Genomic DNA, 25,000 nt, shown 5'->3' with positions numbered 1-25,000 from the left:
TACCATTCTGTCTCGTAGGCACAAGTCAATTACACACTAGGCCTGTTGTATATGCGTGTGTGCGTGCGTGTGTACTCACCTAGTTGTGGTTGCAGGGGTTGATTCACAGCTCCTGGCCCCGCCTCTTCACTGGTCGCTACTAGGTCACTCTTCCTGCTCCATGAGCTCTATCATACCTCTTCTTAAAGCAATGTATGTATCCTGCCTCCACTACATCACATCCCAGACTATTCCACTTCCTGATAACTTTGTGACTGAAGAAATACTTCCTTACATCTCCGTGATTCATCCGAGTCTTCAAATTCCATTTGTGACCCCTTGTTTCTGTGTCCCATCTCTGGAACATTTTGTCTCTGTCCACTTTGTCAGTTCCTCGCAGTATTTTGTAGATCGTTATCATGTCTCCCCTAACCCTCCTGTCGTTCAGTGTCGTCAAGCCAATTCCCTTTAACCTTTCTTCGTAGGACATTCCCCTTAGCTCTGGAACTAGTCTTGTCGCAAACCTTTGCATTTTCTATAATTTCTTGACGTGCTTGACCAAGTGTGAGTTCGAAACTGGTGCTGCATACTCCACTATAGGCCTCACGTAAATGGTGTACAGAGTCTTGAACGATTCTTTACTAAGGTATCGGAACGCTATTCTCAGGTTTGTTAGGCGCCCATATGCTGCAGCAGTTGTGTGGTTGATGTGCGCCTCAGGAGATGAGCTCGGTATTATACTCACCCCAAGATCCTTTTCCTTGAGTGAGGTTTGCAGTCTTTGGCCACCTAGCTTATACTCTGCGATCTTCCTTGCCCTTCCCCGATCTTCATGACTGCATTTGGCGGGGTTAAATTCGAGGAGCCAGTTGTTGGACCAGGCTTGTAGCCTGTCCAGGTCTCTTTGTAGTCCTGCCTGATCCTCATCCGATTTAATTCTCCTCATTGACTTCACATCATCTGCAAACAGGGACACTTCTGAGTCTATCCCTTCCGTCATGTCATTCACATATACCAAAATAGCACTGGTCCTAGGACTGACTCCTCTGGAATCCCGCTCGTCACCGGCGCCCACTCTGACACCTCGTCACGTACCATGACTCGTTGTTGCCTCCCTGTCAGGTATTCTCTGGTTTATTGCAGTGCCCTTCCTGTTACGCATGCCTGATCCTCTAGTTTTTGCACTAATCTCTTGTGAGGAACTGTGGCGAAGGCCTTCTTGCAGTCCAAAAAAATGCAATCTACCAACCCCTCTCTCTCGTGTCTTACTCCTGTTACCTTGTCATAAAACTCCAGTAGGTTTGTGACACAGGGTTTTCTTTCCCTGAATCCATGCCTGTTGTCATTTATAAGCTTGTTCCATTCTAGGTGCTCCAAAACTCTCCTCCTGACAATCTTTTCCATGACTTTGCATACTCTACACGTCAGTGACACTGATGTGTAGTTTAGTGAATCGTGTCTGTCTCATTTCTTAAAAATGGGTACTACATTTGCCGTCTTCCATACCTCAGGTATTTCCCCAGTTTCACTGGAAGTGTTGAAAATTGTTATTAGTGACGGGAGAGAGACATGATTATATACACCTGGAAAATCCTAGAGAGACTAGTACCGAACTTGCACACGAAAATCACTCTCTACGAAAGCAAAAGACTCGGCAGACGATGCAACATTCCCCCAAAGAAAAGCAGGGGTGTCACTAGCACGTTAAGAGACAACACAATAAGTGTCAGGGGCCCAAGACTGTTCAACTGCCTCCCAGCATACATAAGGGGGATTACCAACAGACCCCTGGCTGTCTTCAAGCAGGCACTGGACAAGCACCTAAAGTCGGTACCTGACCAGCCGGGCTGTGACTCGTACGTTGGATTGTGTGCAGCCAGCAGTAACAGCCTGGTTGATCAGGCCATGATCCACCATGAGGCCTGGTCACAGACCGGGCCGCAATAGCGTTGACCCCCAGAACTCTCTCCAGGTATCCAGATCCAGGGACAGCATCTCTGCTCCCTCTCTAAGGACCTACAGAGAGATGTCTGGTCCCACTGCCTTTGAGGTATCAAGTTCATTTAGCAGCTTCTTTATCTCCTCCTCGGTTGTGTGCATCTCATCCAGCACTTGTTGGTATATCCCTTGTTGGTGTACCCCCCTGTTCTGACTTCCCGGAGTCCTTTCTGTCTTCATTGTAAATACTTCCTTAAATCTCACGTTGAGCTCCTCACATACTTCTTGGTCGTTTCTTATGAGCTCCCCACCTTCCTTCCTCAGGCTGATTACCTGGTCCTTGACTGTTGTCTTCCTCCTGATGTGGCTATACAACAGCTACGGGTCAGACCTGACTTTCGATGATATGTCATTTTCGTACTGTCGCTGGGCCTCCCTCCTTATCTGTGCACACTCGTCTCTGGCTCTTCGATTAATCTCTTTACTTTCCTGGGTCTTTTGTCTTCTGTACTTTTTCCTTTCTTTAGTGCACTTTGTTTTTGTCTCCCTACACCTTTGGGTATTCCAAAGACTCGTTCTGATCTTCCCATTATTTCTGTTGCCCTTGGGAACAAACCTCTCCTCTGCCTCCTTGCATTTTGTTGTCACGTAGTCCATTTCGTTTAATGATTTTCCTACAAATTCTCTGTCCCACTGAACCTCCTGCTTGAAGTTCCTCATGCCTGTGTAGTCCCCCCTATTGTAGTTTGGTTTCTCTCATCCTTCTTCTGTTACCCTTTCCACTTGTAACTCTACTATATATTCAAAGCTCAGGACCACATGATCACTAGCTCCAAGGGGCCTTTCATATGTGATGTCCTCGATGTCCGAGCTACTGAGGATGAATATGAGGTCCAGTCTTGCTGGTTCATTACCTCTCTCTCTCTGGTAGTATCCCTAACATGTTGATGCATGAGGTTTTTCAGTACCACATCCATCATCCTGGCTCTCCATGTTTTGGGACCCCCATGTGGCTCCAGCTTTTCCCAATCAATCTCCTTGTGACTGAAGTCACCCATAACTAGTAACTTTGCTCTACCCATGTGAGCTTTTCTGGCCACCTCAGCTAGTGTGTCCACCATTGCTCTGCTGCTCTCTTCATATTCTTCTCTTGGACTCCTGCAGTTCTGCGGTGGGTTGTACGTCACTGTAGTGACTACCTTATGTCCCCCAGACTGAATTGTACCTATGTAGTCCCTCTCGTCCATTCCTTCCATTTCCTCAAATCCCCATCGGTTTTTAATGAGTAGTGTAACTCCTCCCCCTCTGATCCCTCCATCTGTCCTCAGGATCTGATATCGGATGGGAAGATTGCGTCTGTTATCATCCCGGTGAGTTTTGTTTCTGTGACTGCTATGATGTCTGGGGACGTCTGCTTGATTCTTTCCTGTGTGTGTGTGTGTGTGTGTGTGTGTGTGTGTGTGTGTGTGTGTGTGTGTGTGTGTGTGTGTGTGTGTGTGTGTGTGTGTGTGTCTGCGTGCGTGTGTCTGCGTGTGTGTGTCTGCGTGTGTGTGTCTGCGTGTGTGTGTCTGCGTGTGTGTGTCTGCGTGTGTGTGTCTGCGTGTGTGTGTCTGCGTGTGTCTGCGTGTGTGTGTGTGTGTGTGTGTGTGTGTGTGTGTGTGTGTGTGTGTACTCACCTAGTCACCTAGTTGAGGTTGCAGGGATCGAGTCCAAGCTCCTGGCCCCGCCTCTTCACTGGTCGCTACTAGGTCACTCTCCCTGAACCATGAGCTTTATCGTACCTCTGCTTAAAGCTATGTATGGATCCTGCCTCCACTACATCGCTTCCCAAACTATTCCACTTCCTGACTACTCTGTGGCTGAAGAAATACTTCCTAGCATCCCTTTGATTCATGTGTGTCTTCAGCTTCCAACTGTGTCCCCGTGTTGCTGTGTCCAGTCTCTGGAACATCCTGTCTTTGTCCACCTTGTCAATTCTTCTCAGTATTTTGTAAGTCGTTATCATGTCCCCCCTATCTCTCCTGTCCTCCAGTGTCGTCAGGTTGATTTCTCTTAACCTCTCCTTATAGGACATACCTCTTAACTCTGGGACTAGTCTTGTTGCAAACCTTTGCACTTTCTCTAGTTTCTTTACATGCTTGGCTAGGTGTGGGTTCCAAACTGGTGCCGCATACTCTAATATGGGCCTAACGTACACAGTGTACAGGGTCCTGAACGATTCCTTATTAAGATGTCGGAATGCTGTTCTGAGGTTTGCCAGGCGCCCATATGCTGCGGCAGTTATTTGGTTGATGTGCGCTTCAGGAGATGTGCCTGGTGTTATACTCACCCCAAGATCCTTTTCCTTGAGTGATGTTTGTAGTCTCTGGCCCCCTAGACTGTACTCCGTCTGCGGTCTTCTTTGCCCTTCCCCAATCCTAATGACTTTGCACTTGGTGGGATTGAACTCCAGGAGCCAGTTGCTGGACCAGGTCTGCAGCCTGTCCAGATCCCTTTGTATTTCTGCCTGGTCTTCGATCGAATGAACTCTTCTCATCAACTTCACGTCATCTGCAAACAGTGACACCTCGGAGTTTATTCCTTCCGTCATGTCGTTCACAAATACCAGAAACAGCACTGGTCCTAGGACTGACCCCTGTGGGACCCCGCTGGTCACAGGTGCCCACTCTGACACCTCGCCACGTACCATTACTCGCTGCTGTCTTCCTGACAAGTATTCCCTGATCCATTGTAGTGCCTTCCCTGTTATCCCTGCTTGGTCCTCCAGTTTTTGCACTAATCTCTTGTGTGGTACTGTGTCAAACGCCTTCTTGCAGTCCAAGAAAATGCAATCCACCCACCGCTCTCTCTCTTGTCTTACTGCTGTCACCATGTCATAGAACTCCAGTAGGTTTGTGACACAGGATTTCCCGTCTCTGAAACCATGTTGGCTGCTGGTGATGAGATCATTCCTTTCTAGATGTTCCACCATTCTTCTCCTGACAATCTTTTCCATGATTTTGCATGCTATACATGTCAGTGACACTGGTCTGTAGTTTAGTGCTTCATGTCTGTCTCCTTTTTTGAAGATTGGGACCACATTTGCTGCCTTTCATGCCTCAGGCAATCTCCCTGTTTCGATAGATGTATTGAATATTGTTGTTAGGGGTACACATAGCGCCTCTGCTCCCTCTCTCAGGACCCATGGAGAGATGTTATCTGGCCCCATTGCCTTTGAGGTACCTAGCTCACTCAGAAGCCTCTTCACTTCTTCCTTGGTTGTGTGTACTGTGTCCAGCACATGGTGGTGTACCCCACCTCTCCGTCTTTCTGGAGCCCCCTTGTCTCCTCTGTGAACACTTTGAATCTCTTGTTGAGTTCCTCACATACTTCACGGTCATTTCTTGTCTCTCCTCCTTCCTTCCTTAGCCTGATTACCTGGTCCTTAACGGTTTTCTTCCTAATGTGGCTGTATAACAGCTTCGGGTCAGATTTGGCTTTTGCTGCTATGTCGTTTTCATATTGACGTTGGGCCTCCCTTCTTATCTGTGCATATTCGTTTCTGGCTCTACGACTGCTCTCCTTATTCTCCTGGGTCCTTTGCCTTCTATATTTCTTCCATTCCCTAGCACACTTGGTTTTTGCCTCCTTGCATCTTTGGGTGAACCATGGGCTCATCCTGGCTTTTTCATTATTCCTGTTACCCTTGGGTACAAACCTCTCCTCAGCCTCCTTGCACATTGTTGCTACATATTCCATCATCTCATTAACTGGCTTCCCTGCCAGTTCTCTGTCCCACTGAACCTCATTCAGGAAGTTCCTCATTCCTGTGTAGTCCCCTTTCCTGTAGTTTGGTTTCATTTGTCCTGGCCTTCCTGCTTTCCCCTCCACTTGTAGCTCTACTGTGTATTCGAAGCTCAAGACCACATGATCGCTGGCCCCAAGGGGTCTTTCATATGTGATGTCCTCAATATCTGCACTACTCAAGGTGAATACTAAGTCCAGTCTTGCTGGTTCATCCTCTCCTCTCTCTCTTGTAGTGTCCCTTACGTGTTGGTACATGAAGTTTTCCAGTACCACCTCCATCATCTTAGCCCTCCATGTATCTTGGCCCCCATGTGGCTCCAAGTTCTCCCATTCGATCTCCTTGTGGTTAAAGTCGCCCATGATCAGGAGCTTTGCCCTGCATGCATGAGCTCTTCTGGCCACTGCAGCCAGTGTGTCAACCATCGCTCTATTGCTCTCGTCATACTCTTGCCTTGGCCTCCTGCTGTTCTGTGGTGGGTTATACATCACTGCAATTATCACCTTGGGACCACCAGAGTGAAGCGTTCCCGCTACATAATCACTTTCTTCTCCGCTGTCTCCTCTCTCCAGCTCATCAAAATTCCATCGGTGTTTGATCAGCAATGCCACTCCTCCACCCCCCCTGTTCCTTCTGTCTTTTCTCAGGATCTGGTATCCCGCTGGAAAGATGGCATCTGTTATCATACCTGTAAGCTTGGTTTCTGTGATCGCTATGATGTCTGGTGATGCCTCTTTGACTCTTTCGTGCCACTCCTCCCACTTGTTTGTTATTCCATCAGCGCTTGTGTATCATACCTTCAGTTTCCTTTCCAACACTGTGGTTTGGGGGGCCTGTGGGGTTGGGAGACCTGGTAGCATACTGTGGGATTCTATGGTTGGGGGTTGGGTGGAAGCTGTGGGTATGGATTGTATTGTGTGTTGGGATGGTGTGATAGGTTGTGGGGTTCTGAGGATAGTTGTGTGTGTGCTTGCCCTTGCTGCTCTGTTCTGCTCTGACTGACCTCTGCTGGTTCCATCCTTGTCTCCTTTCCTAGCTCCTTTCGCTTTTTTGTCCTCTCCCTCAGCTGCTGTCTCTCTGTTTGTGTTCTGTCTCTGTCTAGGAACACCTTCTTGTACTCTTCCGAGCTTTTCAACCGTGGTTTCTCTTGGAGGATCCTGTTCCGCACTGTTTCTGTCCTGAGAATCAGCTTGATCGGTTGGTTTCTCCCCTTCAAGTACCCCCCTATTCTCTGAAAATTTACAATCTCATCCATGTCTTCTCCCCCTATTTCCGTGATGATTTTCTCAATCTCCTTTCTTTCTTCCTGCCGTCTTTCAGTGTGTGTCCTTTCCTCTCTCTCCCGAAGCCCATGGATAATCACTGATTTTGCCCTTTCCTCCTCCCATTTCTTCTCCCTCTGTGACTCTGGTTCCTGTCTGTATGAGGTCATTTTCTCCCTTGATTTTTCCAGTGGCTCTTGGTAGCATGGTTGTGCCTCAGCACTCGACCTATCTCCCTCTCCATCTGCACCCATCTGCTCTTCCCTTCCACTCCCTGGCCCTTCTTTGCAGGCTGATATGACCTTAGCATAATTCATATCTCCTTCCTTCCTGTTCAGCCTCTCATCATAGTATGGTGTGTCTTCTCTGGTCACTACCCCTGAGACTTGCTTCAACCTGTTTACCTCAAATTCTAGGACCTTTACCCTGGCTACTGCAGTTTCGACTTGTGCCTCCCAATTCTTCGTCTCCTTCTCCAACCTCTTTTCCCATTTCACAGAGAGCTCTTTCTCCATTTTTTCAGAAAACTCTCCTAATTTTCTCTCCCATTCTTGCTCTATCCTTTTCCACTGTTCCTCCATCCATTCCTCCCTACCAGTACCATTGTCATCTGATCCCTGATTCCTGCGAGTCCCAACCATTTTTTTTAGTGAAAGAGAGAGAAAGAGAAAAAGAAAAAGGGGGAGAGAGTGAGAGATAGGGAGAGAGAGAAGGGGAGCCTAGAAGGAGGGGAAAAGAAGGGAAAAAGGGGGAGAAAGTGAGAGGGAAAAGGTAAGAGAGAGGGGGGAGTGACAAGGGAAGAGAGAGAGAGAAAAGAAGAGGAAGAGAGTAAGAGAGGAAGAGAGAGAGGGAGAGAGGAAGAGAGAAAGAGTGAGAGGATGAGAGAGAGAGAGAGAGAGAGAGAGAGAGAGAGAGAGAGAGAGAGAGAGAGAGAGAGAGAGAGAGAGAGAGAGAGGAAGAGAGAGGAGAGGAGAGGGAGAGAGATGGGGGGAAAGGGTTATAGGGTCACTTCACAGGAAGGTGTAAAATCCTGTATATGTGTGTGTGGGTGTGTATGTGTCTGCGTGTGTGTGTGTGTCTGCGTGTGTGTGTGTGTCTGCGTGTGTGTGTGTGTGTGTGTGTGTGTGTGTGTCTGCGTGTGTGTGTGTGTGTGTGTCTGCGTGTGTGTGTGTGTGTGTCTGCGTGTGTGTGTGTCTGCGTGTGTGTGCGTGTGTGTGTGTGTGTGTGTGTGTGTGTGTGTGTGTGTGTGTGTGTGTGTGTGTGTGTGTGTGTGTGTGTGTGTGTGTCTGCGTGCGTGTGTGTGTGTGTGTGTGTGTGTCTGCGTGCGTGTGTGTGTGTGTGTGTGTGTGTGTGTGTGTCTGCGTGCGTGTGTGTGTGTGTGTGTGTGTGTGTGTGTGTGTGTGTGTGTGTGTGTGTGTGTGTGTGTGTGTGTGTGTGTGTGTGTGTGTGTGTGTGTGTGCGCGCGCGCGTGCGTGCGTGTGTGTGGGGGGGGGTGTCTCAAAATACTGCAGGAACAAGTGAAGAAGTCTTCACGAGGAAACTCGATTACTACTTCCATCGAGTGCCAGATTAACGAGGCTGTGATGAATATGTGGGTCACCGAGCCACAACAGCAACGGCCTGGTTGACTAGACAAGCACCAGAAAAGCCTGGCTCCAAGCTGAACTGGAGGAGCAGGAAGACTCTCGAAACCGGTCACAAGTTATGTCACTCCGTGTTTAAAGAAGAAAATAAAAGAGATGAACGAATAAAACGGGAATGGTGAAAAGCGGAGGGCGGAAAAACCTAAGGAATGCAAAGAGAATGTAGATGATGATGGAAGGGACAGAGACAGGAAGGATGGAACCCTGACTGGATAACCATACTAAATACCTCTGCTCCCTCTCTCCTTTACCTCCCTCCAGCCTTCCTGTGAAACGAGGGTGGGGAGGCTAGGTCATGACCCCGGCTGCCTCGTCCTTTTACGTAAAAATGAATACAACAACCTGTTAAGAATGCACTTGTCAATAATGAACAGGATACTTAAATAACTGTCCGTTTATGAAATAAAAATTTAGTGGCAGAGATTCGAATCATGGCCTTGAGGTATTAGTGCTAAGTTGCGTAAGCAAAAATATCGATGTATATATAAAATTTTATACATCAGGACCTTCATTCCAAACAAGGTGATGCCGAGTCATGCTAACATTTAAATAACAAGGCCGGCACAATGCAGCTTTGCCATGTTGGCTGGTGACGTTTTAAAGACAAATCACAACGTAAGAAATGACCAGAGGTTAGTACGAGGGTTGCTGAGAGCTGATGTAGTAAAGGAGTACTGTCTGCTGTATCGTAAGCTCACACCAATGGAGCGTGATGTGTAGTAAGCTCACACCAGTGAAGCGTTATGTGTAGTAAGCTCACACCAGTGGAGCGTGATGTGTAGTAAGCTCACGCCAATGGAGCGTGATGTGTAGTAAGCTCACACCAATGGAGTGTGATGTGTAATGAGCTCACACCAATGGAGCGTGATGTGTAATGAGCTCACACCAATGGAGCGTGATGTGTAGTAAGCTCACACCAATGAAGCGTGATGCGTAGTAAGTTCACACCAGTGGAGCGTGATGTGTAGTAAGTTCACACCAGTGAAGCGTGATGTGTAGTAAGCTCACACCAGTGGAGCGTGATGTGTAGTAAGTTCACACCAGTGGAGCGTGATGTGTAGTAAGCTCACACCAATGGAGCGTGATGTGTAGTAAGCTCACACCAGTGGAGCGTGATGTGTAGTAAGCTCACACCAATGGAGCGTGATGTGTAGTAAGCTCACACCAGTGGAGCGTGATGTGTAGTAAGCTCACACCAATGGAGCGTGATGTGTAGTAAGTTCACACCAGTGGAGCGTGATGTGTAGTAAGCTCACACCAATGGAGCGTGATGTGTAGTAAGCTCACACCAGTGGAGCGTGATGTGTAGTAAGCTCACACCAATGGAGCGTGATGTGTAGTAAGCTCACACCAGTGGAGCGTGATGTGTAGTAAGCTCACACCAATGGAGCGTGATGTGTAGTAAGCTCACACCAGTGGAGCGTGATGTGTAGTAAGTTCACACCAATGGAAAGACTTGTTATGTTGTAAGCTCACACCAAAGTATGTATGACATCATCGCCACTAAATCTCGTCTTCTCACACGAAGTCTTCATAAACCTGAAGTCTCCAGCTGTGCTGCAACTTTAACTATTACTTATACACACACACACACACACACACACACACACACACACACACACACACACACACACACACACACACACACACACACACACACACACTGCAAACCTCACTCAAGGAGAAAGATCTTGGGGTGAGTATAACACCGAGCATGTCTCCGGAAGCACACATCAATCAGATAACTGCTGCAGCATATGGGCGCCTGGCAAACCTGAGAACAGCATTCCGATACCTTAGTAAGGAATCATTCAAGACACTGTACACCGTGTATGTCAGGCCCATACTGGAGTATGCAGCACCTGTTTGGAAACCGCACTTGATAAAGCACGTCAAGAAACTAGAGAAAGTACAAAGGTTTGCGACAAGGTTAGTTCCAGAGCTAAGGGGAATGTCCTATGAGGAAAGATTAAGGGAAATCGGCCTGACCACACTGGAGGACAGGAGGGTCAAGGGAGACATGATAACGACATATAAAATACTGCGTGGAATAGACAAGGTGGACAAAGACAGGATGTTCCAGGGAGGGGACACAGAAACAAGAGGCCACAATTGGAAGTTGAAGACACAAATGAGTCAGAGAGATAGTAGGAAGTATTTCTTCAGTCATAGAGTTGTAAGGCAGTGGAATAGCCTAGAAAATGACGTAGTGGAGGCAGGAACCATACACAGTTTTAAGACGAGGTTTGATAAAGCTCATGGAGCGGGGAGAGAGAGGGCCTAGTAGCAACCGGTGAAGAGGCGGGGCCAGGAGCTAGGACTCGACCCCTGCAACCACAAATAGGTGAGTAAATAGGTGAGTACACACACACACACACACACACACACACACACACACACACACACACACACACACACACACAAAACACACACACACACACACAAAACACACACATACACACACACACACACACACACACACACACACACACACACACACACACACACACACACACACACACACACACACAGGAAGTCACCGTTTCCTAGCGGACTCATCACCCCATTTGTGTTAAATCAGGGGACGCGCATATTTTGAGGATTGTGTACCCGGGTATAATGAGATGGATGTATGAGTGTAATGTTTCAACGAGAGTATGTCGGCGGATGACTTCTGGGAGATGGGAGTTAAGTGGAGCATTCAATAGTAGAGTGGTGCATGTAGGAGTGAAGGTTGTTTGTAGAGGGTATTAGATGATGGCAGAGGGGTGCATATGGAGATAAACTGTGGGAACAGAGACGAGCATGTGGATGTGAGGCGTGGGACAAAAAGGAGCATGCGAGAGGAAGAGGGCACCATGTCTGACGTAGAGGGCAGCATGGGAACGAACTGCACTGGCTTGAAATCCCTTGAACTGTAATGTCAACAAAAAAAAAAAATCCTAGCTGACACCTGAAAAATTCTAAGACTGGCCTCAAATGTGCACACATACATCACTCCCTATAAAAACATGGGGTTTGGCAGACGTTGCAAAATACCCCCAATGAAAAGAGTGCTATGAGGACAATACGAGATAGCTCATTAGGTATAAGGGAACAAGACTTCAATAACCCTCTTCACACACATAAGGAGAATTACTAACAAACCCCCCTTAGCTACCTTCAGGTGGGAACTGGGTAATTTCCTGATCAGCCGGATTGTAATGCATACTCTGGACTGCGTACTGCTAGCACCATCAGCTTGGTAGATCAGACCATCCAACGGGAGGCCTGATTTGGGACCGGGCCGTGTGGGCGACGAACCCCCCCCCCCACCCTCCTCCGAAATGGACGTCAGTTAAGTAAACTCCAGAAAAAAACCATACTATACGATTTCCTGAGTCAAGTAAACTTCAGGTAGGGGCAGAGTACGTGGGGAGCTAGATAAGTTTAAAAGTTTTGGGATTCATAGTGAAGCACCAAACGAGAGAACAGCAACAAAAGTTCACTAACGAAACAAATCTGAAGACATTAACAAGTTTCATTGTGATTTGAGTAGGCTAACGGTGTGGTTCCAACAGTGACGAAAGTAGTTCAATTGCGAAAAGGATTTAGGAGTTCTGGTTAGCAGTAATCTAAAACCAAGACAACAGTGCATTAGTGTTCGCAATAAAGCTAACAGAATTCTTGGCTTCATATCAAGAAGTATAAATAATAGAAGCCCTCAGGTTGTTCTTCAACTCTATATATCCTTGGTTAGGCCTCATTTAGACTATGCTGCTCAGTTCTGGTCACCGTATTACAGAATGGATATATATGCTCTGGAAAACGTACAGAGGAGGATGACAAAGATGATCTCATGTATCAGAAATCTTCCCTCTGAGGATAGACTGAGGGCCCTGAATCTGCACTATCTCGAAAGGCGTAGAATTAGCGATGGTATGATCGAGGTGTATAAATGGAAAACAGGAATAAATAAAAGGGATGTAAATAGCGTGCTGAAAATTTCCAGCCAAGACAGGACTCGCAGCAATGGTTTCAAATTGGAAAAATTCAGATTCAGGAAGGATATAGGAAAGCACTGGTTTGGTAATAGAGTTGTGGATGAGTGGAACTCCCGAGTACAGTTATTGAGGCTAAAACGTTGTGTAGTTTTAAAAATAGGTTAGATAAATACACGAGTGGGTGTGGGTGGGTGTGAGTTGGACCTGACTAGCTTGTGCTGCTGGGTCTAGTGCCGTGCTCCTTCCTTGAGTGGAGGTAACCAGACTGAGTGGGTCATTGGGCTTATCCGGGGGGGGGGGTCATTGGGCTAATGGGGGGGGGACATGGACCTGCTCCGCATGGGTCAGTAGACCTGTTGTAGTGTTCCTTCTTATGTTCTTATGTGGATACGCGTAAAAACCTAATTTGCTGTTAGCAGAAATCTGAAAGAACGGCAACAGTTCAGGACTTTTACTACAGCATAACAATGACCGCGTTGGAAAAGCAGTGATGGATGAGTTAATCCCCTGTATTTTATCAGCAATTTTGTCAAGAAAAGGACATTAAGAACCCTAAATTTACAATCTCCCTAACGGGGTAGATTGAAGTAAATATAATGACAAGGTACAAATGAAATATAGGCATAATATAATAAATGCTATATAAATAAGGTGACGAAAATGTCTCGTCAAGACAAACAAGATATAAATTTGTCAAATTTGGATTAAAAAAAAAAAAGGATATACGAAAGCACTGGTTTAGCAAGAGCTTTTATTTTCCTCTGCATTATTAAATTTACAAATTAAGTCCTAGTTTAACTCATTTCAAAGTTTAGCTATGTATAAAGTACAGTACCACCATCATCCAGAATGTCACCCACAACAGTCGACTAACATTCTGGTATCTATTTACTATTTAAGTGAACGGGGAGATTAGGTGTAAGGAGACTTGATCCTAAGGAAATGAACAAGACAAATGTAACAAACTATCAACTAATGTCTTGCAAACAATATTTTGTGTAATAAGTATTAAAAATAAGTTATACAGATGATGTATGAGTAGGAATGGTTGGGCGAGTAGACCAGCTCACCACTGACCAACATATTAATATGTGAACGTTAGTGTGGTGGTATGAATGTGAGTATGAACGCGTAAAGTGGATAGTTTTCTGGCCCGAAAGGAGTCAGCACTGAGTAGGCGTTTACAAAGTGTGAACTCGGGTAGCGCCAGCACTCCCACTTAAGTAAACTCCCACTTACACTACCGCCGCCGCATTTCATCAACCTCCCTCCTGCGGTTAAGCTCTCTGCTTTGTTTACACAGTCATGACTCCTGCTATGTGCTACTTTACGGGTGGGGAAGGGAGAGGTTATGTTGTTTTTGAACCAAGGGATCAAGATCTCAGGTATGATGATGTGCGAATCTTGGTATAATTTAAGTTTAAATAGGTTTGCTGTAATTGTGCAATTACACTTACTCCTTTGTCAATTATACTTTAACTACACTGTAATTTTCTCGTTGCTGAAGTCTAAAGAAACCTCTAGCATATGGTAAAGGTACACAGACTGTTCTATTATTTTAATAGTTTTCTTGAAATATAACAAGAAATTTGTACAAGAGTTTCGTTTATCCGTCTGATGTTGCATTCCCATTATTTAGGGCAATGCAATTGTAGTCAGTCTTGATTAGTGTAGTGCTCGTGGCTCGTGAAATTTTCTTAGCAATTATAAGCTACAGAGGTGAGAAAAAGGCAGGGGTCACATAACGTTCCGTTGATATCAAGTAACTGGTGTCGTGATCCCCAGCTGCAGGTCGCCCCGCCCTCCACACCCACGGGAAAGACGGGACCCAGAAATGGCTGGTTTCATTTTTATTTTTTTTCAATAAACAAAAGTTTTCTAGATCTGCTGGGCATCCCCCCCCCAACACACATACAAGAAGACAAATGTAAAAAAAAATGAAGAGGACGGTATGAGTCATAGAAAAGGCATACAGAAAAAGAATGTTAATTTTGTTTACAGTGCTTTTTCCAAATAGGTTATAAATAAAAATTGCAATGAGCTTTTTAGTATATAGAAAGTTAAGACAGTAAAGTCTTGTGAAAGGAACAACAAAGTCTCTCTCCTGCTCTTTATTTACTAAAACCATGACAGGTACATACAAGTATGTACCTTTCCATCACTCTGAAATAATCTTGTTAGCAATGTAACAAGACACACACATGACTCATGACTCCAGTCTCTTCCAACCTTTTCTTGAAGCTCTTAACAATCTTGCCCCTTCCATTAAGTTTAAAGCTGAATGGGAATCTAATTCCTTACTTCCTTTCCTTGATGTCCATGTCCACCGCTCAGATACAGGTTTTTCCTTTTCCGTTTACCGTAAACCTATGCACAGTGGCATGTACATTCACTACTTTTCCTATCATGCTTCCCCTGTCAAGAAAAGTGTTCTTATCTCCCTCTTTCTCCGTGCCCTCCGCATCTGTGATCCTCAGTTCCTTCCAGCAGAAATTTCCACTCTTTATAATTCGTTCTCCCGTCTTGGCTACCCTTCCCATTTCATAGACTCTGCCCTCTCACGTGCTAAACGCAATTTCTTCTCTCCCAAACTCTCTACTCATGGGAACTCTTCTATCCTCTGCCTTCCCTACATTTCCGGTCTTTCTAATCTCAACAATTCTCTCCGTCCCTTAGACATCAAGCTTACCTTCCGCCAGACTAACACTCTTCGCACTAATCTCGTTCATACCTCTTCTCCCTCTACAGATGTTCCTGGTGTCTACTCCTTTTCTTGCTCCTCCTGTCCTCTTCAATACTTTGGAGAAACTGGTCGATCTCTTTCTGACAGACTTAGGGAGCACAAAAATAGTGTTAGGCTTGCCGACACTAACAATGCTCTTTTCTGTCACGTCAGAGATCATAGCCATCCTATTGACTGGTCTTCTGCTAAAACTGTCTTTCCTACTTCCAACTCGAACAGTCGCCGTTTAGTTGAATCCTCTCTTATACACAACTTTCCTTGTATGAACCTTAGCCCTGGCTTCGTCTCTGTAGATGCCTTCCTCTCCCACTACATTGTAAAATGCTCCAAACTTCAGAACACCCGTGACTTAACCTGAATCCTCATTTTTTTTTTTCTTCCTCTTCCCCTTTCCTCTCTCCTTTTCTCCTCTGGGTTGTCTTTCTCTCTCCTGTCTCGTGTTTCTGTTCCTTCTTTATTTTATTTCACCACTTCCCCTTTCACGCACCTCGGTGCGCTTGCTCTCCCTCTGTGGGTTTCTAGCTCTCTTGCAGTGCTCCCCTTCCTTTGTATTTGACTGGCTCGTCTTCCTTATTTCCCACTTCTACCACTACCACTACTACTACCTCTTCTTCTTCTACTACATCTACTGATGATATTAGACACATGTGCGGCGTCTGGTTGTCTTTGTTGTGGACGTTTCGCCATCCAGTGGCTGGCTGGATGGCGAAACGTCTACGGTGGAGATGCCCGGGTGTTGTGCATGTGTCATTTCATCCTGTCGGTATTATATACAATTCCTGTACTACTACTACTACTACTACTACCACTACTACTACCTCCACCTCTTCCTGCCTATATATAGCCGTCCTGCTCCTCCTCTGTTAGTGTGACTTTGTCAATGGTCCAAGTCGGACCGAAACGTCGTCGTAAGCTTCTGTCTTTTAGTGTTAGGTAAGACACATATGCAACAGTTAGGTATCTTTATTTTGAAACGTTTCGCCTACACAGTAGGCTTCTTCAGTCGAGTACAGAAAAGTTGATAGAAGCAGAAGATACTTGAAGACGATGTAATCAGTCCATCACCCTTAAAGTTTTGAGGTGGTCAGTCCCTCAGTCTGGAGAAGAGCATTGTTCCGTTGTCTGAAACAATATGAAGTTGAAGAGACAGAATCGGGCCTTATATAGTGCCAGGAGGTGAGACGTAGGTTGATTTGGGAGGGCAGGTCCCTCTCAAACCCAGCCGTTCTCACTAGTAGAGGTTGTCGAAGTAGATGGTCTGTACCAAGATACCCTTGTGTTGCAGTGTCTGACAGAATGAACATTAAAATGGTATAAAATACCGACAGATTGTTAGGTAAGACACATATGCAACAGTTAGGTATCTTTATTTTGAAACGTTTCGCCTACACAGTAGCCTTCTTCAGTCGAGTACAGAAAAGTTGATAGAAGCAGAAGATACTTGAAGACGATGTAATCAGTCCATCACCCTTAAAGTTTTGAGGTGGTCAGTCCCTCAGTCTGGAGAAGAGCATTGTTCCGTTGTCTGAAACAATATGAAGTTGAAGAGACAGAATCGGGCCTTATATAGTGCCAGGAGGTGAGACGTAGGTTGATTTGGGAGGGCAGGTCCCTCTCAAACCCAGCCGTTCTCACTAGTAGAGGTTGTCGAAGTAGATGGTCTGTACCAAGATACCCTTGTGTTGCAGTGTCTGACAGAATGAACATTAAAATGGTATAAAATACCGACAGATTGTTAGGTAAGACACATATGCAACAGTTAGGTATCTTTATTTTGAAACGTTTCGCCTACACAGTAGGCTTCTTCAGTCGAGTACAGAAAAGTTGATAGAAGCAGAAGATACTTGAAGACGATGTAATCAGTCCATCACCCTTAAAGTTTTGAGGTGGTCAGTCCCTCAGTCTGGAGAAGAGCATTGTTCCGTTGTCTGAAACAATATGAAGTTGAAGAGACAGAATCGGGCCTTATATAGTGCCAGGAGGTGAGACGTAGGTTGATTTGGGAGGGCAGGTCCCTCTCAAACCCAGCCGTTCTCACTAGTAGAGGTTGTCGAAGTAGATGGTCTGTACCAAGATACCCTTGTGTTGCAGTGTCTGACAGAATGAACATTAAAATGGTATAAAATACCGACAGATTGTTAGGTAAGACACATATGCAACAGTTAGGTATCTTTATTTTGAAACGTTTCGCCTACACAGTAGGCTTCTTCAGTCGAGTACAGAAAAGTTGATAGAAGCAGAAGATACTTGAAGACGATGTAATCAGTCCATCACCCTTAAAGTTTTGAGGTGGTCAGTCCCTCAGTCTGGAGAAGAGCATTGTTCCGTTGTCTGAAACAATATGAAGTTGAAGAGACAGAATCGGGCCTTATATAGTGCCAGGAGGTGAGACGTAGGTTGATTTGGGAGGGCAGGTCCCTCTCAAACCCAGCCGTTCTCACTAGTAGAGGTTGTCGAAGTAGATGGTCTGTACCAAGATACCCTTGTGTTGCAGTGTCTGACAGAATGAACATTAAAATGGTATAAAATACCGACAGATTGTTAGGTAAGACACATATGCAACAGTTAGGTATCTTTATTTTGAAACGTTTCGCCTACACAGTAGGCTTCTTCAGTCGAGTACAGAAAAGTTGAAAGAAGCAGAAGATACTTGAAGACGATGTAATCAGTCCATCACCCTTAAAGTTTTGAGGTGGTCAGTCCCTCAGTCTGGAGAAGAGCATTGTTCCGTTGTCTGAAACAATATGAAGTTGAAGAGACAGAATCGGGCCTTATATAGTGCCAGGAGGTGAGACGTAGGTTGATTTGGGAGGGCAGGTCCCTCTCAAACCCAGCCGTTCTCACTAGTAGAGGTTGTCGAAGTAGATGGTCTGTACCAAGATACCCTTGTGTTGCAGTGTCTGACAGAATGAACATTTAAGGGTGAGGGACTGATTACATCGTCTTCAAGTATCTTCTGCTTCTATCAACTTTTCTGTACTCGACTGAAGAAGCCTACTGTGTAGGCGAAACGTTTCAAAATAAAGATACCTAACTGTTGCATATGTGTCTTACCTAACAATCTGTCGGTATTTTATACCATTTTAATGTTCATTCTGTCAGACACTGCAACACAAGGGTATCTTGGTACAGACCATCTACTTCGACAACCTCTACTAGTGAGAACGGCTGGGTTTGAGAGGGACCTGCCCTCCCAAATCAACCTACGTCTCACCTCCTGGCACTATATAAGGCCCGATTCTGTCTCTTCAACTTCATATTGTTTCAGACAACGGAACAATGCTCTTCTCCAGACTGAGGGACTGACCACCTCAAAACTTTAAGGGTGATGGACTGATTACATCGTCTTCAAGTATCTTCTGCTTCTATCAACTTTTCTGTACTCGACTGAAGAAGCCTACTGTGTAGGCGAAACGTTTCAAAATAAAGATACCTAACTGTTGCATATGTGTCTTACCTAACAATCTGTCGGTATTTTATACCATTTTAATGTTCATTCTGTCTTTTATGTGCGGGTTATTTGTGTATCGTTCCAGTCACGGTATTGTGCCTTTTTGTTATTTATTTAGCAATGTAACAAGATTATTCCACACTGATGATAAAATCAACAAACAAGGTATAGGTAAGACACATATGCAACAGTTAGGTATCTTTATTTTGAAACGTTTCGCCTACACAGTAGGCTTCTTCAGTCGAGTACAGAAAAGTTGATAGAAGCAGAAGATACTTGAAGATACTTCAAGTATCTTCTGCTTCTATCAACTTTTCTGTACTCGACTGAAGAAGCCTACTGTGTAGGCGAAACGTTTCAAAATAAAGATACCTAACTGTTGCATATGTGTCTTACCTAACAACCTGTCGGTATTTTATACCATTTTAATGTTCAAACAAGGTATACTATGGATTCTTAATTGCGAACAATTTAAACAGTCCTTTAAAAATGGACAATGTAAGTAGTTGTTATACGTTAAAGAGAAACTACTATTGTACCAACTATTGCATTTAATACAATTTCGTTTCGTTATAATGTATACTAACATTTCAATGATTTACAAGTGTTTAAAAAATACGGATTTAAATTAAATATAGAAAAATAATCCGGTAAAATTTTTGAAAAAGAATTATATTTGGTCGAATTCCTGAAGACTTAATGTTTATATTCTTCACGATCAAATGAAGCACTTAAGATGTCTTATGGTGAGGGATGACAAAACATGTATCCTGATGGTCTAAACATCTGAAGCGTTGGGAAAGATATAACCATCGTCTTTATCATAATAATGGTTAAGTCTGTCCTTGCTTTAAGAGTATACTAAAACTGGAATGATTCATACCAGTTTATTTTAATTATTAACATCTAAAGTGAGAATGTCAAGTACGTTCTGACTGGCTTTGTTAAAGAGAAATGAGACACAAACAGAGAAGGGAATGGGGAGGGGAAGGGAGGGGTTGAGTGAGGGAGATGAGAAAGAGTGAATGATACGAGAGAACAGAAGGGGAAGATAGCAGAAACTGACAGGACAAAAGAGGGGAGAAAGGAATTGTAGGAAACAGCATGTTTCCCCTACACGAATGGGTGTGTGCGTTCATGACTCCATGCTCGTGAGCGTGCATGCTTGCAGCTGGTCCGCACTACGTAACAAACAGTTCAGAAGCTGCTGCATGACACTGCTACCCCTTAATCCCCCCCCCTCCCACTCATTCCTCACAACGACAGGCCATCTGAGTTGTTAATCTTTCTTTACACAAGCCACTCTCTCCTCTCGTCTTAGCTTTTCTTCCTAGGAACTTTCGTGTCAACCGTGGGCAATACATAAGTAGGACTAAGTAGTATGAACTTGTTTTTTTTTTTAATGTTGCGTTAATACTATTATTTCACTGTGATTAGGCTTTGCCTTTCAAGCTATATAAATTACAACAAATATCAATGCATTGTCTACCAGGGTACTTTGGAAAAAAAAAGCCTCTCCTACTCATCTAAGACCGGATATGTAACATTGCTATCAATCAACTTCCGAATATCACATTCAAGACCCTCTCCAAGTTTTATCCAAAGTTTTTCATTTTTTCTAGTTGAATTATCAGAACATAAACTGACTTTAAATATCAGAACATACATAGAGAGACTTTCTGCTAATGATTCCAGAGACCCGAGGCCCCGTTTCAGACTAGGACTCCTGAATTACAAAGATAATAAGACAGGAATAATAAATATCAAGAAACACGAAGGAAAGTATTGATAAATGCACATAAATGTATAAGTTTATGAGATTTGCCAGTCAATTTACATGGTTCTAAGGCAGACAAATCAATCCTGCCGGTTCAAAAATTAAATGGATAGTTGCTGCCTAACCAACCTACTGCCAACAAACAAAATTACATCCTTCATGCAATAGGAAGTAAAAACATTATTACATAATTACTGTCATACAAAAAAATCTTACTTACCATATTAGACGACCCAGCAACATCACATTACAATTAAATATTAAGAAAATTATATTACATTCGTGCTGTAAAATTTTTGTACTTGGTAGCTGTTTACTTGTATATGCAAATCCTAACTTTTCGTTCTAGTGAGTGTAAAAGATTGTATGTTAACGTGCAATGTGAGCGAGCATCAACCTCCTGTAATACAGTTTTTGTGAAGTGTTAGTCCACCACAATAGAGCAAAAACTATGTTCAAGACCTAGGTCTTGTGTATCATCAGACCAGTGGGTGTGGATGACTTAAGTCTCCTTTCTGGTTTTTATGGTAGTTATTTAACTCCAAACTGGTTACTCAAATTTCACCTGAATGATTCCAGGTCATAAAACAAATGAGGCTCGCTCGTGGCGGGGCATGTTGCTAAATTATAAAATAAAAAAATCATGGTGACAAACGTTAGGAAAATATGTAATATTAAAAAGTATACAATTTAATATTGTTACTAACCCATGTGAGCCAGTAGGGGTCGACTGGTGATCCAGGGAGCAAGTGGTATCCTTTCTCTGCTACCTCACGGTACACGCTTTCGTGCCTCGTGATGGTCACGTGTCGCCGCCCACCCGACAATCGCCCACCACCTTCATCGTCGCTGATGGAAAAGTTGCGGGTCACCAGCGCCCCCGCGCGGCTATTGACACGGGGAGACGCAGGCGGTGGCCCCTCTGTGGCCCCGGGTGAAGGTGTGGTCCGTCCTGTTAGCCCCGGGCTTCCTGGACACAAGAGGGCCGTCCCCGCTGCCGGGAACCCATACGGAGGGTTAGGGTTGCTAGGGCTGCGAGGCGCCACTGTGCGCGGCGCCACAGGCAGTCCAGAAACATGCAGTGCTCGAGGTGTTCCCGGTGACCTCTGCTGCAGACTTTGCACGCCCATTGCTGGACGGGGGCTGCCGGGGGAGGCTGGAGGCACAGCTGAGCCTCCTGCAGGTGGGCTGGGTGTCAATGGAGGTCTCATGCGAGGGGCGCGAGGTGGACGGGGTGGCAGACAAGGAAGGGAACCGTGTGAGCCAGATTCGTCTTCGGATGTAGAAATCTGTCTCACTGGCGTCATTACTGCCGATGATTGTCTTACTGTCAGCTCACTTGCTAAAGATCGAGAGTTTGCTCCAGGAAGGGAATTTGATTTCTCTTTATTTCTCTGCCTCCCTTTATTTAAAGGCAATGAAGAAGAACTTCTTTCACTACGAATGCTGCGTAGCGTAGAGTCTCTGGACATTGTTATATCACGACACAAACCGAACTTCCAACTACTAGAAATGTCACAATTGCTGCCATCATTAGAGCGTTCCTCTTCTGATTCCGGTAGCTCGTCGCTTGTAATACTCGATTCTCTAATAGCCACAAGCCCCTGGCGCGTAAGTCGGCGACGCTGTATGGCTGCCTGTAGGGCCAGAGACCTCTGACGGGGCACCCGCACAGCCTCCTTTTCCTCTGAACGTCGGGCATTGAACGACTTAAGAATGCCATTTGTTATGACGCCTGGGTGCTTACATATAGGACTGAGGCTCTGGTTGTGCTTGCAGAAATAACAAGTATCTTCCCCTTCGTCCTCGGCGTCGTCACCACTACAGTAATCACACTCTTCACCACAGTCATCTGTTTGACAATAGTCATCGTAATCATTGTCGTCAGACGTAGTTACAGGATCGAACTCATCAGTACGACATCCTTCTCCTGCGTCTGTCCTGAAACCTTCGTCCTCCTGCTCGTAATCACTCGTGTCCTGTTCACTGCCACAGCTGTACCGGTCCTTCTCAGTGCACTTGTTAGCCTTCCACTTGTCCATGATGACAGGAGGTCGCTTACACTGCTTGTTCTCCCCGTCACTAGCATGGCAGTGGCCACACTCACACGAGCTGCCATTCGTGCCACAGTTGTCGTAGAGGCTACTTCTACGCTCTTCATCTGAAGCTGTACTGGTGCCTGTGCTTCTCATACTCACCTGAAGTCTCTCCACCCCTGGCTGCTGCTCAGAGTCTGAGAGGTGAGCTTCCACCTCTTGGTCCCGGTACTCTAGTTTTGGATTGAGTGATCGCTTCGCCTCTCGAAACCCAACCATGTCGTCCTGAGGCACTGGAGAAGGAAGAGCATTCAGGGCGCGTGCTATGTCCTTGCACGCCTCCCGTAACTTATGTTTTTGTTCTTCATCATATCCATCACTGGGGACTTTGTCGTCACTGTCAAAATTTATAGGGCCCAAACACGAACCGTCACTACAGCACGAGTCACTTTCAAAGACATTATCATTGTCACTAGCACCACTACCAACCGCAGTCCTACACTCACACAATCTAATATCACAATTAACTAAGTTCGCTGTTGGCGTAGCTCCTCTGTTTCCTTGAGAGTTGTTTTGTGCTGAGGTAGCTCTTGGCGAATTTCTTTGGTTGTCACTAGAATGTCCACCACTGCCACAGATGCAGGGAAAATCTACTGAATGTTTGGTATTCTGCTCCGCCCTGGGCACTACGGATCCTAATACAATAACGCTTTTATTATCATGCACACTTTCAGTTGCACACTTTCCCGCTCGCCTATTGTATCTGGTTGGCCCGCAGGCTACGTCGGCGTGATAAGGCGGCTCTCCAGATAATGGGCTTAGGCGGCTGCCGGACCCAATGAGGTTAACTGTGTGAGGGTGGTGTCCCTGCGCATCTTCCTCCGTGTCCCCAGGCTGCTGGCTGTTTCCTGCGCCTCCCTTGAGTGACTGCAGAGACCGGTGACACAACTGGTCCGCCGTTCCGCAATGAGCGTTGGCGGCGGGGAGCTGCACGTGTGGATTTCCATGTTGCTTGGGCGGTTGCGCGGGTGGCCACGACTCGCACTCGCTCCTCGTCTGCCATTCCGCCGCCTCCACTCCCTCCTGCTGGAGGTTCCTGACAGCCGAGAACACTGGAACATCAGGTAACCGGAATCTTTGTAATCGTCTGTGCTTCCTAGACTGATGCAACAAGAGATTAACACAATCTGTGGATTGACCTTTCAAGCAGGTGGACTGCACACTACATTCTTCTTCGCCAAGTGGCATGGATGCATGTGGAGAGGAAGGAGGCGTGGGTGGGGAGCTGGGTGGTGTGGGTGGCAGCTGGGCAACAGGAGCGCAGTGGAGGGGAGCAACATAGATGGAATTAGTGTCATCATTCAGCGGGCCCTTAGCAAAAATATCACACTCAAGCTTAACGTTTCTACTCCCAGGATTCACTGGAACACAAGAAGAAACTTTGCCATCTTCAGTAGCCACTTGAACACCCCCTGATTTCTCTTGTGCTACAGACCTTGCTACGGTATCTGTCAGCACATGAAGAGATTCGACACAAACATTTCCCACTGATCCCACGTTCTCGACATGAACGTCATCCAGAGGGGTTTCACCATGGTGCGGCTGGAAGCGGTGCTGTGTGGTATGCAGCACCACTGCAGACACAGAAGTAGCACCAGCTGGCTCAACCCTGGCACTTGCCACTTCTACCTCCGCCCTCTTGTTCACTACTTCCTGCTGTAAATCACCCACATTACCACCGTCACTCTTGCAGCTCGGGATCTCTATTGCCTCAACAACTCCCTCGTCTCCATCCTCACGTTTGTTTCTTCCATCAAGGACTGAATCTTCAGTCGTCTCCTGAAAATGACTATCCATGTGATGAGGCAAAACCACAAAGTCCGGGGTACCACAACCATCACCATCTTCATTATCATCATCTGTAGACAAAGATGAAAGAAAATTCTGCCGAAGAGTATTTATTTTTTGCTTCGTTATGTTAATTCCAACTTCCTTATTATAATTATTATTATTATTCAGTAATTCATCGTTTCCTTGCAGTTTACAAATTTCCCTGCTTTTGGATTTACTTTCACTCTGAATAAATTTATTACTCTGGAGAGGTGCTATCATTACTGAGCTTTTCACATGGTGTGTGTCAGTGCGACCTTCACCACTACTACCTGTGCCACTTTCCCTCTCACGGGCTGCGTCTCGTTTAACACTCGTGTTATGCTCGCTACTTAGCCTATTACCAGCGTCACCATTAACTTTTGAACTCCCTCCATTGTTATCGTCATTGTTACCCTCGCTAAATTTACTAGAGGGAACCAAAACACTCCCACTACCTCCATCTACGTCTCCGTTTTCACTGCACTTTTCCGGGGCTGGAGAAGGGGTCCCGTCTAATGTTTCGGTGACGTCA

General features: G+C 45.5%; 1 protein-coding gene across 5 annotated transcripts in view; it reads right to left on the bottom strand.

The window, feature by feature from the left end:
- The window catches only part of LOC128688506 (uncharacterized), a 145,236-nt gene that overhangs the window by 83,396 nt on the left and 36,840 nt on the right, over positions 1–25,000 (bottom strand). For all 5 annotated transcript variants that reach the window (XM_070084573.1, XM_070084574.1, XM_070084570.1 and 2 more), the window contains exon 2: positions 21,268–25,000. This exon is cut by the window's right edge and continues 969 nt beyond it. In XM_070084573.1, the coding sequence (XP_069940674.1) occupies positions 21,268–25,000 (3,733 nt within the window). The remainder of the gene's footprint in view (positions 1–21,267) is intronic.

Source organism: Cherax quadricarinatus, chromosome 13 (genome assembly GCF_038502225.1).
Source record: "Cherax quadricarinatus isolate ZL_2023a chromosome 13, ASM3850222v1, whole genome shotgun sequence".
Classification (NCBI taxonomy): Eukaryota; Metazoa; Arthropoda; class Malacostraca; order Decapoda; family Parastacidae; genus Cherax; species Cherax quadricarinatus.
This window is presented reverse-complemented; position numbering and strand designations above follow the sequence as displayed.